The sequence below is a fragment of the Grus americana genome, chromosome 1 (genome assembly GCF_028858705.1).
Source record: "Grus americana isolate bGruAme1 chromosome 1, bGruAme1.mat, whole genome shotgun sequence".
NCBI classification, from domain to species: Eukaryota; Metazoa; Chordata; class Aves; order Gruiformes; family Gruidae; genus Grus; species Grus americana.
The window spans coordinates 162,718,358-162,733,504 of record NC_072852.1 but is presented as its reverse complement, the minus strand read 5'-3'; the positions used below and the strand labels follow the sequence as shown (position 1 = coordinate 162,733,504).

General features: G+C 43.2%; 1 protein-coding gene across 2 annotated transcripts in view; it reads left to right on the top strand.

Annotated features, from left to right (window-relative positions):
• The window catches only part of GPC6 (glypican 6), a 796,186-nt gene that overhangs the window by 769,368 nt on the left and 11,671 nt on the right, over window positions 1-15,147 (top strand). For both annotated transcript variants that reach the window (XM_054813009.1, XM_054813008.1), the window contains one exon: window positions 14,508-14,644. In XM_054813009.1, the coding sequence (XP_054668984.1) occupies window positions 14,508-14,644 (137 nt within the window). The remainder of the gene's footprint in view (window positions 1-14,507; window positions 14,645-15,147) is intronic.

Here is a 15,147-nt window from a genome sequence, read left to right as displayed (position 1 = left end):
GAGCTGCTCCACTTAGCCTTCACTGGCAAAGGCTAGATGACAGCTTCCAGCTGCTCTGGATGCTCAGGCTGAGGGTAACTCCTCTGGCTTGAGTTCCAGCTCGACTCTCAAGACTCAAGGATGCACCACCCAAAACCTGTTTAAGTCCCAGTTTCTGGGAAAGGAAATTGAGGTATAAAGACTGGATGGGAATCATAGGTCTCCAGTAGTACCTGATTTAGACATCCAAGGGTTGCAGGACACACCATGGCATGCAGCAGCAGTTAAGTTTAGGGGGGGTATATGTCTATGTACATATATAGAATGACCTGCTGGTCCTGAGAAATGGATATGCTAAAAGAAAAGCCCAACAAAAGCCCATGCCTACATTGCACATTTGGCTTAGCCCTATATGCACTCGGTGCTTTGACCCAGCAAATGCCCTGCCCCATAGCTGTGCTCACGCTGGCAGGCTCACAGTTTGGAGGTGCCAAGGAAGAGTCTCTTAAACCACTTCCCTTCTCTGTGTGCCCACACAAGTTCACTGCCAGTCAGGTGTTGAGCCAACCTGTCTAACACCTCACAGGGACACAGCGGGAGCACACGCAGGTGGATGGGTATGAGCTGAAGGCAGCACCCACCATCTGAAGGGTAGCTGGTGGAAGCTGTTCCTGTTCCCCGTCTCTCGCGCCCGGCTGCAGTGAGGGGCACCGTCCCCCAGACTCACAGAGCATCAAGTCTCACCCAGTGGGGCTGGCTCCCCTGCAAGTGTTTACAGACCGAAGCTGGAGGTACCATAACCCTGGGAGATGGTTAGCAAGCTGGACCACAACCTCAGCATATTTTTTCACTGTATTTCATGGCAAGTTATTACTGCCGTGACAAAGAAAGTTGAACCTCATCACCCGTCCCCATAGCTGCTGAATTCGTATGACCAATGCTGCATCACCATTCCTCCTCGTATGTGCCCATTTGTGGCTGAAGATGTGAACTAGAGAGAATGTAACTACTTGCTTGATATTTAGGGCAGCATGGTCAACAACTGTTAGTTCTGCTGGCAAATGATCAGTAGGTCAGGCCGTTACTCAGAAATATCACAGGACGATGTTGCCATTCAGAGTGCTGACTAAGGGAGAGGAGGAATGCCAAATGAATAAGCAATCATCACGGTGTTTTGCTTAGGATGGAAATCTCAATTAGGATTCTATACTTCTCCTGCTTCTTGTTCTTCCTTGTGGCAATCTTTTTACACAACAGCAAGATGTTAACAGTGCAGAATAAAAGGCATGCTAATAAGTATAATTTTCCTTTTTTTTTTTCTTCTTGAACACTATATTTGCTTCATGTTCCTTCTTCCATAGCGCATAAGAATTAAATAAAGAAAAAATGGTGCTGGGCTGTTTCTTTCCACAGGGCTTTTAGTTTTTTTCAAGCCACCTCTCTCTGACCATTTGTACATTTGAGAGCCACAGTAAATTTGCTTCCTTTCCTCCACAAACACCAGGTCCCCTCTAGGAACCTGCTGTTCTTGTATGCAAAGATTTAAGAGCAGTGGATAGCAGCAGAACAGTCTGTCTGAAACCCATTCTCACCTTTTTTTTCTAATCCCAAATGTTACCTCACTCATTATAAAAGACTTCTGTTCCTCTCCTTTTTTTTTTACTTTTTTTTTTTTTTTTCAAAATTCCCTGTGTCTACCGTTATTGGCTTTGATGGACAGATGAAGTATGATAGCCTGAGACACACTTGACAGAATATGACTTTGGCCTACATAAATTACTGTCAGGGAATTTTCAGGGAAGTACTGAAGTAAATTTGCAGTGACTAAAAAATGAGTTATAAATTACAGCATAATCACTGCTGCTGAACAATTTGATGGGTAAAACAATTAACTAAGTTTATACTTTAGGTGAGTCCTCATAATTTTCCCTTATAGTTTAACTTCTCAAACTGCTCCAAGCCCTTTGGAGGAAAAGATTTTAGAAGGGGGCATTTTCCCACTCCCCTGCCAAAAATCATATTTCTTTTCTGTCAACACTGTTTCTTTCCTCTCATAGGCAATTCAGAGATGGCAGGTTTTAGTCTTTCCTCACATATTCATATCAACTCCTGGGGGGGGGGGGGGGGCGGGAGGGCGGTAGCTAGGGCCCTTCCACCCTATACCAGCATATTCCTGGTCCTTTTCTACTCCGTGTCACCAAATCCAGGCTTTTTAAATGACATACTTGAAATACTCCAATTAAGAGGGTAAGAAATGAAAGAGTTTGTGAAGCTCAGGATCCTTATGGGATGCTCCTGAAAATATACTTCAGGCAGTGGCCTATATTTTATGCATTCAGTATCAGCAGTAGCTTTGACTCAGTGAGGGTAATCTCTTCTGTCTGGTGAAGAGCCCCTGAATGGAAAATATCACTGGTTTTATAGCTAAAATAGACAGAAAATGCGAATGTTTCTATTATTATCTTTATCTCATTTGTGACACTGCTCTTTGTGAGGCTGTATTTTTTCCATTTTGAGGCTTTTTCTACCCTGTAAAGAAGTTTGGGTTTAGTTTTTACAGACGAAACTGCAAATTTTCTAGATTTTTCACCCCATGTCTTGTGAAACCACTTTTCTTAAAATCTGCAGTCCTCGCTATTATAGTAAAACAAATCCAAATTTCTAGCCTTTTTGACTATTACTAAATCCCCTAAACCATGAATTCTAAATCTTCTGGATTTTGGAGGCAAATGAACTGCAGTACTTGTTACTTTTATAACACCATTATTTTCATGACAGACTCGTGACCGTGGGAACACAGCTTGTGGTCACCGAATGCCTGGCGCGGCCTTGCATGAATCCTTGCTGAAACGCAGCAGCAGGCTAAGGTGGGGAAGGCACTTTGAAAAAGAAAGAAACAAGTAACTAACCAGTGTGCAGCTGCCTCAGTCCTGAGGGTGCTGGCGCAGAAGCTAGGCTGCTTTAAAGCTGCCTGTGCGCAAGGAGCGTGCATCAATCTTCTGTCCAGCCACTCGCTTCCATCAAAAGGGGTAGCGGGCAGGACGCTGCCTGCCAGCTGTAGGCAGCTCCGCAGCCAGCAACGCTCAGTTATACCTGTTTGTGCTCACAGACAGCTGGGAAGAGCAGGCGGGGGATTGCCTGGGCTCTGAGGCCATCAGGAGCAGCAGCCACAGCTTCACCTCCTCCAGCTCTTCCCAGCTCTGTCTCGTTGGTCTTCCCATCCGGCCCTGGGTTGGTGTTTGCCCTTCGTTCTTGGGAGACAAAATCAACTTTATATACACAGCTGCCTGACTCAGGCCTCTTCACTTGGCAGCATCCAGAAAGTGGTGTGTGCCCCTCAGCAGCGTGGTGACACAGAGCACCCAGATGCCAGCAGCACGCTTGCAGTGGCGAGGAGATGGATGGCAACCTACAAAGCCTGCCCGAGAGCCACAATAAATCCTCGAGCCATAACACCAACTCTAGTTGCATGCTGTGTTTACCTGCTTGATTTAAATACAGCTTGAACTGTGTTATATTGTCATGACTGTTAGGTAGACATATCCCTGGAGGAGTAGGGAGGCTTATTACCTAAAGCAATACCCAAGGATGGAAAATAGACTTTTCATTATAAAGAAATGCTAGAGATGTAGGAGTAATGCTTTGATTATCCAGTGACTCCCTGCTTGATTTCAAGTAATTTTCTTTGCATGTAATTACATTTCATATATATAGAGAGGTATTCCTTTCTGTTCTCCCTTTTTCTATTTGGAATGAAAACTCTTTGGGACAGACACCTTCTCATTTAGATTCACACAGTATGCCTCAAGTGCTTGCTACTGTGCCCATTCTTATCCATACAAAATTTCTCAGTCAGTGTTTGCTCTTTAAATTGTCCAGATTAGATTCCACAACTGGTCTTGCAGAGTGTATTGAATTTATGGCAGCGGTGAGCAGTGCACCTTGAATTTATACTGCTCACCGAGTTACAAGGCTCAGACTCCAGATTCCAGATATAAGCATGTCCTAGCACTTTTAGTTTCAAAGTGAACCAAAAACTAGAAGGGGTCCATTTCCTGATTCAGGATTAGACTGAACACCAATCTTGCAAGAATATCTAAAATCATGACTTTCCACCCAGCCATGGCAGAAAACAGGTAATCGATTAGTCTCCTTAGATTTTTGCTACTTTAGGATAAAATCTTATTAGAGTACCTCATTGCTTTGCTGTACTTCAAACTGGACTTAAATTTTATCCCTCTTTTGGAGTGATACTTAAGCACTAGCGGTAGCTTGACCCAAACCCAACCTCTCTGTCTCCTGAGTGCCTGGCAGCCCCGAAGGAAGCTGTGTGCAGTTGTTCTGTTAGGATCCCGTAATTGGAGTACTTAACCCTGTCATGAAAGGACAAGAGAGTGCAACTCCACATCAGCAGAGGATAACCCACCCTCTCCTCAGTAGGGAGGCCATGAAAGTCATTAGTATATTCACGTAGTAGATTTACAGTACAAGGCACTCTCTGACTCAGATTGTTTTCCTGATAAGCGCTTTTCCTGCTGAGCCTACTTGCTTTGCCAGAAACATTCTTTGATAAACTTTTCTGTCTCTGAAAATATCATTTTCCTTCTAAATCCTTTGTGATTTTTATTTTGTACTTAGATGTTTTAACAAATTATATTTGCATGTGATATAACACCAATTTGTTGAATCTTCTCTCATCTCTGAAGCAACTCTGAAAATGAAATTGTGCATCTTCCTTGGAGAGTCTGGAAAGAAAATTTGGCAAAAAATAAGTAGAGAACTCCATATCACCACAATCAGTACCTGAACGCAATGCCACAAAGCCTCTACACTGACTTTTAATTCTTTCCCGACTGTAGATATTTCACCACTTGTAATAATGCAGATTTGTATATTTGGATTAAATTAATCCAGAATGCAAATGTCCGGGCCATTGAAAGCAAGCTCTAGTTTCATTTAAGCTGAATGACTGGCAACCAGAAGCACGAGGGAAGGAAAACCTACCAAGCATTAATTCTTGATGAAATGAAAACATCATATTGGCGGAAGCAGGAGCTTGCATACTGTGGCTGCAAGTTCGGGGTGTTCGAGTAAAACATTGTCACAGGTTACGATGCGGGGAAGCGCGTTTTCCCAGCTCTGACTCCTCACAACAGCCCTACCTTGGGCTGAGTCCACGGGGCCTGACATCCCCCCAGGATGAGAGGGTTTGAACACCGACACGGGTCCCCGGGTCGGGCTGCCCGGGCTGCACAGCCCACACCCGGGCTGCCCGCTGCCCGCTGCCTGCGCCTGCTTGCCTGCCTGCCTGCCACTGCTCCCCGCAGCACCCCCTTCTCACCCCCGCCCTTGGCTCATCGCTCCCTTTCTCCCTCCTTTCCCTTCCTTTTTTAAGGCGGAGAGGCGGCCGACACCTACTGACGAGCCTGCAAACCTGCACCCGGAGAGGGGTGGGAAGGCTCGGTACCTGCCCGGTGCCCCGCGGGGCTCCCCGGGGACGTCCGTGCTCGCACCGCCCAGCGCTCCGGGCTCAGGGCAGGCAGGGGTTTACACCCCCGGCTTCACCAGGCGTGCTCGGAGGCTGCGGAAAGTTACTCGGCAAGGTGCGGGGAGTCCTGCTGACACGACGTAGCGGGAAGGGGATTTGTATGCGTTCCTCTCGTAGGAGCGTACATGGAAAAAGAGGGAATGGATTTCCAATAATCTTAAAATTAGGGTTTAATGGGCCAATAAAGGTGCTATAGTCTGATTAACTAATTAATTAATCACTCTGAAGGGTAAAAACACCAGTCATGGAAGAGCAGGTGCCTTTACACCTAAACTCCCTCAAAAAAGAGGTAGCTGAGCTCGCTCTGGACAATACCAAAGTATCACTGAAGTCTACAGGGAAAACTGTACTGGTTTGCATATTGTATAGAAGACATCTCAAATATTTTATGACTGTGTACACTAATTTCAAAGTCTGAAGGTGGATCCTTCATCAAAACTCTCACTTGCATACTCTAGCTCTACATATTTCTTTGCTTTCCCTATTTTCGGCCACCTTAGCACAGCCTTTTCTCCATGGCTCTGTCTATTCTGGGCAAGCTGCTGGATGTGCCACTCGTGGTTGAAGGAGAGGAAGGTCAGAAGCCCAGAAGTTGCTGCCAGGGTAGCCATCATCTCATTGCTGGATCTTGAGTTATTTCAAGGCATTGAGAGCTTCTTCAGTTTGGAAGGCAATGGAGCTATGTCAAGAAGTAACCACTAGAAGAAATGAAGTTAAATGTGAGGCTACTTCAAGTATGAAGTACAATTATCCTTCTTGCTCTGTAATGAAAGGACGTATGCCAGCTCTTGCTGCCCTTAGAAATCATACGCTTCTCACAGCTGTTGGGAGGCTTGAACTGCTTGTCTGTTATAGCACATGCAGTTCCGCGTAAACCCTTGAGTTTTAAGAGAAGAAGTTGCCACTTCACTTCTGGTACCAGATGAACATTTCCAGGAGAAATGAAAGTCTGTATAAGCTTGAAATAACTCTATCAGTAATTGTTTACATTAGCTATTAACATTTTTGCTTGCAGAGATGAAGGACTGTTCACAAAGAATCAGTGCTTAATGGCTAAGCCTTGCCACAGAAAAGCCTCTGGCATTTTATCTTTAAGATTCCAGCATATTTCTGGTGCTACTTTTATACTTATCTGCAATAAAAAGCTGATTCCTCTGAGTGCTTTGGATTTGCTTGAATCAGATTTATAGACCAGCTTTTTAGCACTGCTCCCAAGTGTTACAGGAAAGGGGAAAGCTACTTCACGTTCCTACAGATTTCCATTTCAGGGTGCTGACATTTCCAGTAGCTTCCACTTTCCAAAAGCAATGTTTTTATTTACTGGGGAACCAAGTGCAGTGAACTGGGTCTGACATACCTACTTAAGGATGTGGACTGGTTGTGCAAATCAGGCCAAGAGCAAGGGCCAGGGTAAATGGGCACATTTATGGAAAGGAGTAAAAGTTTAGCCCAGGTTGCTCCACCGTTTGACAGGCTCCTCCCTTTCCTCTCTCCCCAGCCAAAATGAATGTTGAATGTGGGAAGAGTTTACCTGTAAGCAATAATGTCAGCGTTTGCTTGTTTGTTTTTTAAAATTGTGTCCATTTGATGATGCAGTGCTTAGCTCTCTGCAGAGCTGTGGAGACTGCTGGAGGTAGGGTCTCCATGAGAAGATTAAGACACAAAATATGACAGTGCCATAAGGCACATGTTCGCTTTGCTCATATTATTTTTGAGCACGGGGCCATCAGCCCCTTACACGGGCGATGGTAGCTGCCCCTGGAGCCGGCTAACGTGCAATGCTGTGGCACAAACGTTGCCAGGCCACAGATGGCAAGGAGACTTCTGCAAGTGCATGTCAGCATTCGTGCAGATCTGTAAATTATTTTCCTTAAAAAACACATGCAATAGGCAACCCGGATCACTTTAAAATGCCCATTTCAGATAAAAGCTGAATGAAACAAAATGCAACTGGGTCATCCAAGACAGCAGACTGGGCAGTCACAACCTATAGGAAACTTGCCCAGGTCGCTGCAGGCAACTCAAATGGCACTAGAAACTTAATTGAGTCAATGCCAGGTTGCTGTGGACTGTACTGCAAATGTAGATACCTAAGTGTAGGAGTATTAGTATGGGAGCTGAATCCACCCTAGCTCTCTAAAGTTATATATCTGTTAGTCTGAGAATTCAGTAGGGCTAATAGTCATTCTTCAGTGTTATTAAAGGCCTTAACATTTTTCTTGTCAAAGACGTAGACAGCCCTTAGAGACAATGAGAGCAAAAAATCCTTTCATTTCACTTTAAAATACTCTGGTGAGAAAAATCTTGCTTTGGAAAGTCGCCTAGCTCATTTGTTTTATTTCACAAATTACCCAAGCGCCCATTTGTGCTTTATAACTGGGATTCGGTGTTAGTTCTTGATTAGAAGAGCTGTCATCTGCTTTTCTGTGCAGAAACATGAATCATGAGCAGGCAGTTATCAGTAGAGCTCCGGACCATTTAAAGTCACAAAGTCAAATTAAAAAAAAAAAAAAGAGAGGCGGAAAAACAAAAAGCATTTGTTGCGCAAGAAGGCCTGGGTGAAATTCTCAGAACTTATCTGCGCTGAGAAAGTATCAATAACCGTAAAATTTCACAGCCCCCTTTTTAGAACCGCAGCCTTAACGTTTTGTAGGGGAAATAAAGCTTTGGTTAACCTTGGCACTGGCAGACCTCATTAAAATAACAGCCTGTCACTTTCGAGTTTAAAATAACAGGGTTGTCAGTTTTATATTCAGCGGAACAATCTATGGTCTTATTCTCTGGGAAACACTGCGGGTGTGCATGGGGGGGGGGGGGGCTGGCAGCAGCGCAAAGGCTGAGCAACACTGCCATCTCGAGGACCCCCCAGATGGGGGGGGACGCTGATGCTCAAATCCCGCTGAATCCATGCCGTACGCACTTCACTTTTTAAAAGGCTGAAAAATAATCCGCGATAAAGCACCTGGCGGTTCGGCAACTGCTTGGCATTTAAATTTATTTTGTGAGAAAGTGTGGAAATGTATAATGTATGAAAAAATAATCTCTGTATAGAGCAAATAAAGTTCTGCTTCACTTGTTCCGAATCAAAGCAGGTCGTCCTCACTGAGGTACCTAATGTGCATTGAAATTTTGGGCACCTAATGAGCAGTTCTGAACAAAAATATGCATCTAAGCGCCCTGTATCTAATCAGTGGAGAAATGAAGGTACCTTAAAAAAAAAAATCTGAGAGAGAGATCCTCTTTAGCTAAATTCAAATACCTGGGTGAGATAGAGGGAGCCCATTTCAGTTGCTTGTACATAAGTGCCTTTGAGACATCTATATGAAGCTGGCAGATGTAGCAAAGGACATACGGGAGACATATCTTTCTCAAGAGGCAGCCCCTAAAACTTAGGGGTCTGAGTTAACTGCTTTTCATTAAGCCCAGTTTACAAGGAAAACTGTGCGTCAATTAAAACACCCAGCTGTCCTAAACCAGCCTGCTTGTGACATATGACCCTTGCCCTGACTGTGACACCCACACCTAGCAGAGACATAAACATAACAACCAGTTAGAGACAGTATAGAATACGTGCTCGATGACCTAGTCCTTTTAAACAAATTGTTGCCCATTAGTCCTGGAATGCTTTCAGATTAAATCCCTAATGGACATAAATACCGATCCATGTGTGGAAGTCCAGCGCAGTTTTCTGCTGCTATAAACACAAATATAAAGACAAATCAGATCGTGATGATCGGTTTGTTCTTCCCACCTGGCCATGCCCATGACGAAGGGCATGCTCTTCACGATCCCACATGCAGCTCAGGTGGTCGAGTGCCATATCCATAAATCTGTTGTCAAGCTGCCTGTCATTGTAAAAGGTCTACGTCATTTTTAATAAAGACTGCAAGGGTGCTGGGTGCGTGGCTGGGTGTGTTAGACACATCTAGGGGAAAGCAAGCAGCAGGCAGTAGAAAACTGTCTGGTTTTTCACCTGGAAATAATGTAGCGTGAAGAAGTGACATTAGTTAAATGTTGCTTGAGAATTAAAGGGCCAACGAGTATGTGACTAAGGAAATTACACAGACACGAACGTTTCATGTCTTTTCTATCAGACAAAACCCCAGGCCTCTTTCTACTTGCTCTCTGCAGCTGCTCTATTGGTGCCGCACACCGGTAGGATACACTTTACATACCTGGCCTGAAGTCCCTGAAATTACAGCACCTCGTCACAAGCATCCACTTGAAACACCTTCCAAGTGGCTACGCTGCCACATACCCACCCACGGTACGTCATCCAGAGTGGCACCCTGGGACACCAGAGAAGTAACGTCCAGTGAGCAGCCAGAAACATTCGTACATTTTTCCAGGGCATAAAGGCTTACCTCTCAATGAGATTTTGCATTGAGATGTTTCCGAGCATCCCCAGGAAGAAGGTATTGACAGAAAGGCAGGCTGAATATTGTGCTTGCATTTCAAAGGGAAAATCTTCCTAAATTGCAGAATAAATAAAAAAAAAATGCAAAAACAACAGGAAGAAGAAAAGAAGGGTAATGAGAACCATTTCTTCTTAACACAAGCTAGGCTCCATATTATTTTATTTCATTTATTGCATTGAACCTGGGTCAGTTTTGGATGCATTCCACCATCTTTGAGCACTATTTTGGCATCTTCTGATATTCCTCTATCTGCAAGAGCAGGAATTATATTGGTGGGGATGATAAATCTGGAAAGACTATGAGATGGACTTGCCAGGAGGAGGATGAAAAAAGGGAATTTACTTTTTAAAAATTATTTTAAGGTGCCCACCTTTAAAATTTGCTTTTTAGCCCCCACTGCTTCTGGGCACACATTATCCCACCACCAGAGAATTACGTTTCCATCAGAAATTAAGACAAAGTGGATTCCATGGGCAATTAGCTACCCACTTCACAAACAAGTGTCTTTTTTTGATCTTTCATGCCTTATAAAACGTAGTCATCTCACTTTTAGTTCTGCATGGTATCTTCAATGATTTTTGAATTTTCCTGGTGAGTCTTTCAATTTATTCAGATGTCCTGAATTAAAAGAAGGAATGCTAAGGTCTGATTCCTGCTAAAATGATGGACTTGCTTTTTAGCTCACCTCATTACTTGGGAGTACAAGGTGAGTAAAGAAGACAGAAATGTTGATCAGCTTTATTTACCTGCTTAGAACTGAGCCCATGCTGCTAGGACTGGAACTGAGCTCATGGGTGCTGTTCCAAGTCCTGCTGGGGAATGGCATGACATACGTCACTGCCTGGTCACACAAGAAGTCAGTGGCAGAAATAAGAAATGAACTGTGTTTCTCAATGCAGGACATGTAACTACACCATTTCCATAACTCTGGATATTAATTTCTTTTTGGAAATGATGCAAATATTTAACTTTTCTCACCTACACAGTAACGCCTTTCTTCTGTTAGCAATTATAGATGAAGGCCAGGCTATTTTAATATTCATTTCTATATATCCCCCAATAAATTGAAAATGTAACTCTGTGCATGGCTCTTGCTATAGAGAGAAAGTATTGCAATTCAAAACATATTTAGTACCTTCAAAGAAGCTGAACAAAAGTAGTTCAATATAATATCAGGGCTACATCAGGAAGATAGCTAGGGCAAGTCACAATAACTACAGCCAAAGAGATCCAGCTGTCTTAATCTGAATAAATCTCTGCTAGAGAAAGTGGAAAGGAAATATGTAAAATATCAAAATTACATACATCTTGTGTTTCAATGTTGGAATGTTCCACAGAAGTCTAACCGAGCTTGAAGGTTAATCTTTAATTCAAAGAATAGGAAATACCAAGGAATCATTTACAAGGCCACAGGTCACTAGGGGGATGCAGTGGTCTGACTTCGTAAATCACAAGCAAGCAATGCTAACTGAATCCTTAGTGGTTTTTATCTTGTTTTCAAGAGACTGTACATCTGTTACATATTTTTTAAATGCTGGTGGTGATCAAAACGATGTATGGTGGAACGTGCGTAACCATGGGGACTAATAAGAGACTTTCTGCCGTCATGCTTGAGGAGATCCCAGAATTGAAGCCACCGAAACCCACAGGCAAAAGTTTTACATATCATAGCAGGCATTCCATCACCTAATTCTATTCTGCATTTAAAGTTAGATTAAAAGTCGATGCCTGCCCAAAGGTTCATCGTGCAGAAGTGAACGCGGCCATCAGGCTGCTCCTCTGAAAGAGGAGGTGAATCAATCAGTGCTTGTAATTCCTCTTCCAAGGCCATCAGAAACCACACTGCACTTCCAGAAAACCAGTTTCAGGGTGAGGCTCAAGGAACTGTTTAGGTAGATGTGTAAACTCCACTGCCAAAAGCTGAGAGGGTTAACAGAGGTCCGGTCACACAGCAGGAAAAAGCAAGACTTCGCAGGCTGAGTCCACAAATTGTTTAAAGCTCAGCGGTGAAATAATGCAATGGGGAGGGGAGGACAGCTGTGAAGGGAAATATCTGAGAGGGATAAAAAGTGTTAAAATGCACCTGAATTGGAGGCATCTAGAGAGGGCTGCAAATGGTAACCTGTCCCTAAGCTGTAGTCATTTTTGCTATTGCTGCTTTTTGTGAGTCATGTAAATGTCTCCCTTCCCCCAGGTTCTAAAATGGGAATGACACCTCAGGGGGATGTCTGTGAGATTTAATTATCTGTCATTTACCAACAATCCTGGGCAGAGTAAGGCCATCTTACTTCACCAGATGCACTTCTGAAAAAAAAAAAATAATCTTTATTGTTAGGAAATTTAATAATTAGTTGTCTATATTCAGTACACATATAGAGTATGTAAACATCATTTAATATCTTCAGAAGTGACTGGGGAATGCGAGTCCTCGTTTTGATTTTCAGGGAGTATCTGGAGAGCCTGTGCAACATGTGAGCTGCGAGAACCTCTCTCGATTCTTTTGCTGACTTCTATGAAAATTCAAGGTTTGTACTCCAAATTACAGCCCTTACAAAGGCCGGGGAGGAAATCACTTTCCAACGGGTGTTGACTCCCACCTGTGGTTTAAAACAGAAGTCTGCAGTCCTAGAGCACCAGCTCTAATGTGATTACGGTAGAAAACTGAATATAACTCTAAACATCTGAGTTTTGAATAGCTTAAAATAACTTCCAGATAGTGACAAAGTTACTGCTCTGAAAACTAATTACTCACCACCGATATCAATCAGATTGCTTGTGTAGTTATCCAGGCACAGACAATAAATCAGAAAACCTATCCCCTCGGCTCTCATGTTCCCCAAGCTTATATGAATGGACCCTCCTCCCTACAAACTCTTTTCCCCACATTTTCTATAGGATTTCTCTATCTGACTTACTGCACTGTGGCCTAAGAGGAGTTTACACACCTCTCCATGAACACTGGGCAGTTTAACCGAGTTGCTTGTGGTGGTTGGCTGTACCAGTGGGGACCCTGGGGTTTTTACCCTCAGCATGGGTGGAAGGAGAAGAAGAGGGGCTGCTGTCCACCAAAGACCCTGGTCCCATGGGCCAAAGACATGAGAAAGGGCAGGCGTCCGCAGACCATCCCCACTGCTGCTGAAGGCTCGCCCACGGTCTGTAAACCGGAATATAATTTTTGGCTTGACAGGGCTCCCCTGTTGAGACTTGAAAGGCTTGCAAATGGTGCTAGTATCTCATATGAAAACAAAGCAACTAGGGCTTGGCAAGGGGCGTGGAGGAGATTTATAAGGTGTCTGTCATGGCAAGAAACACTGTCAACAGCTCATGCAGCCAAATACTGTCCTATTTATTTCTTACGGATGAAAATGCGGATGGTGCTTCTGAAATAACATCCTTGGCTGTTTCTATCTCCTGGCTTATAAAGTGACATTCCACAGAGTTTAAGCACGGCAAAGCAGCATGGGCCATTTGCTCAGAGAGCTATCATGTCTTCAGAACAAAAGATAAAAGAGATAAATAGCCAAGTACAATATTGTACCTCAACAACCTAAAAGCCAATCTCAAAACTGAATGGAAGAATGGAGAGCTTTTATTTCTTGGGTTTTTTTAAAGAATAAAGCTCGGCGATTTCCTTTGAAACCTATTCAACAAGCTCCCCTAAATCCTATTACAACTTAATGTGAAATGCATCTGTTTCCATAAGAACAACAGTGGCACCATTCATCCTTTGTAGTCTGTCCTTTGTTGTGTTTTCTATCTATTCTTGTAGATTTTTCCGCTCTAGTAAACCAAACGCAAAACAAGAACTGATAACATTTTAGCCAGAACATTTATTTATTAAGTTGTTGCTGGAAATTCAGTTTGCTCCTGCTTGCTGCCTGAATCATGCCAAATTAGATTATTGTTCAAGGAGTTTATAACATAAAGAAACTGTATTGATACTGTCCCAACATTTCTTGAATGTGAAGTCTGTATCCAGCTACAGATATTTATCTACACCTAACAGCAAAGATGTCTCTGCATGCATGTATATACACAAACTTCTCGCTGTTACTGAGATCCAGATGTACTGCAATGTATTCAGCCTGTGTATCTTAAATCAGTTCAACATCAGCTCTGCACTGCATAATTTTTTTAGAACCTGCACATGTAGCTCTAAATACAATATTTACCTAAAGCATGACCAAGTTGGTGGGTGAGGCATTTTATCTGATGTACACTGTTTAACTGAATTTACATTCAGCAGACTGTGAGGCATATTAATTCTTAGAAAGATGTATATTTAGAAAACCTTAGACAAATGGAGACTAGAAAGAGCAAGGTGTAACACGCTTTTATTAACCTCTCGCCTGTTGAAAAAGGTGACTTTGATTATTTGTACTCTTCAAAGCCAAATGCTGAGTGCTTTGCTCATAAACAGAGGAATTTAAGTTTTAGCACCTTCAGCCCTTTTAACCTTCACCGTCATCACCATTACGGAATTAAACAACCTATTATTTAACACGATAGTTAGCATGGTTGATGTTTTTAACCTGTTTTCCCTCTCATTGTCTCTTAATCAGGTAACAGACATTAAAGAAAAGCTAAAGCTCTCTAAAAAGTTCTGGTCAACATTACCCTACACAATCTGCAAGGATGAGCGAGTGACAGCCGGTCCGTCAATCGAGGAGGACTGCTGGAACGGCCACACCAAGGCGAGGTGAGGTGGACCCCTCTCCACCGCACTCGGTCCAAATCCCCATCTGTCCTGAAGCAATCACAAAGCTGAGGGTATTTCACAAAACTGTTTATGAGAGTGAAACAGAAATAGGGAGAACGAGTAATTGTCCACGTACAGCTTGTAGCTGAGATTACTTATTGTCAAGGTGCCATTAAAGCCAGAGCATGAGTCGGGGTAAACGCGCACAGCGTGTCAGCATGTGAACACAGAAAATGTTCATTGGTTCAGCTCCAGAAGGATAATTTATACTGAGATTTCAAAGAGCTCTTTAGCTCCATTTAGCATCCCTGTGTTGGGACTGACAGCTTGTGAAGCAATTGCACTCTTGGGATATCATACTGGGATGAAACAGAAATTGGAATTTCGGCTCTATGTGGTGTTGGCTGGCAAAGCTTAGGGCCATTTGCTGGGGGGAAAAGAAAAAAAAGAAAAGAAAAATAGCCAGCAGAGAATAAATGTAACACTCCTACTTATCCTCTGTA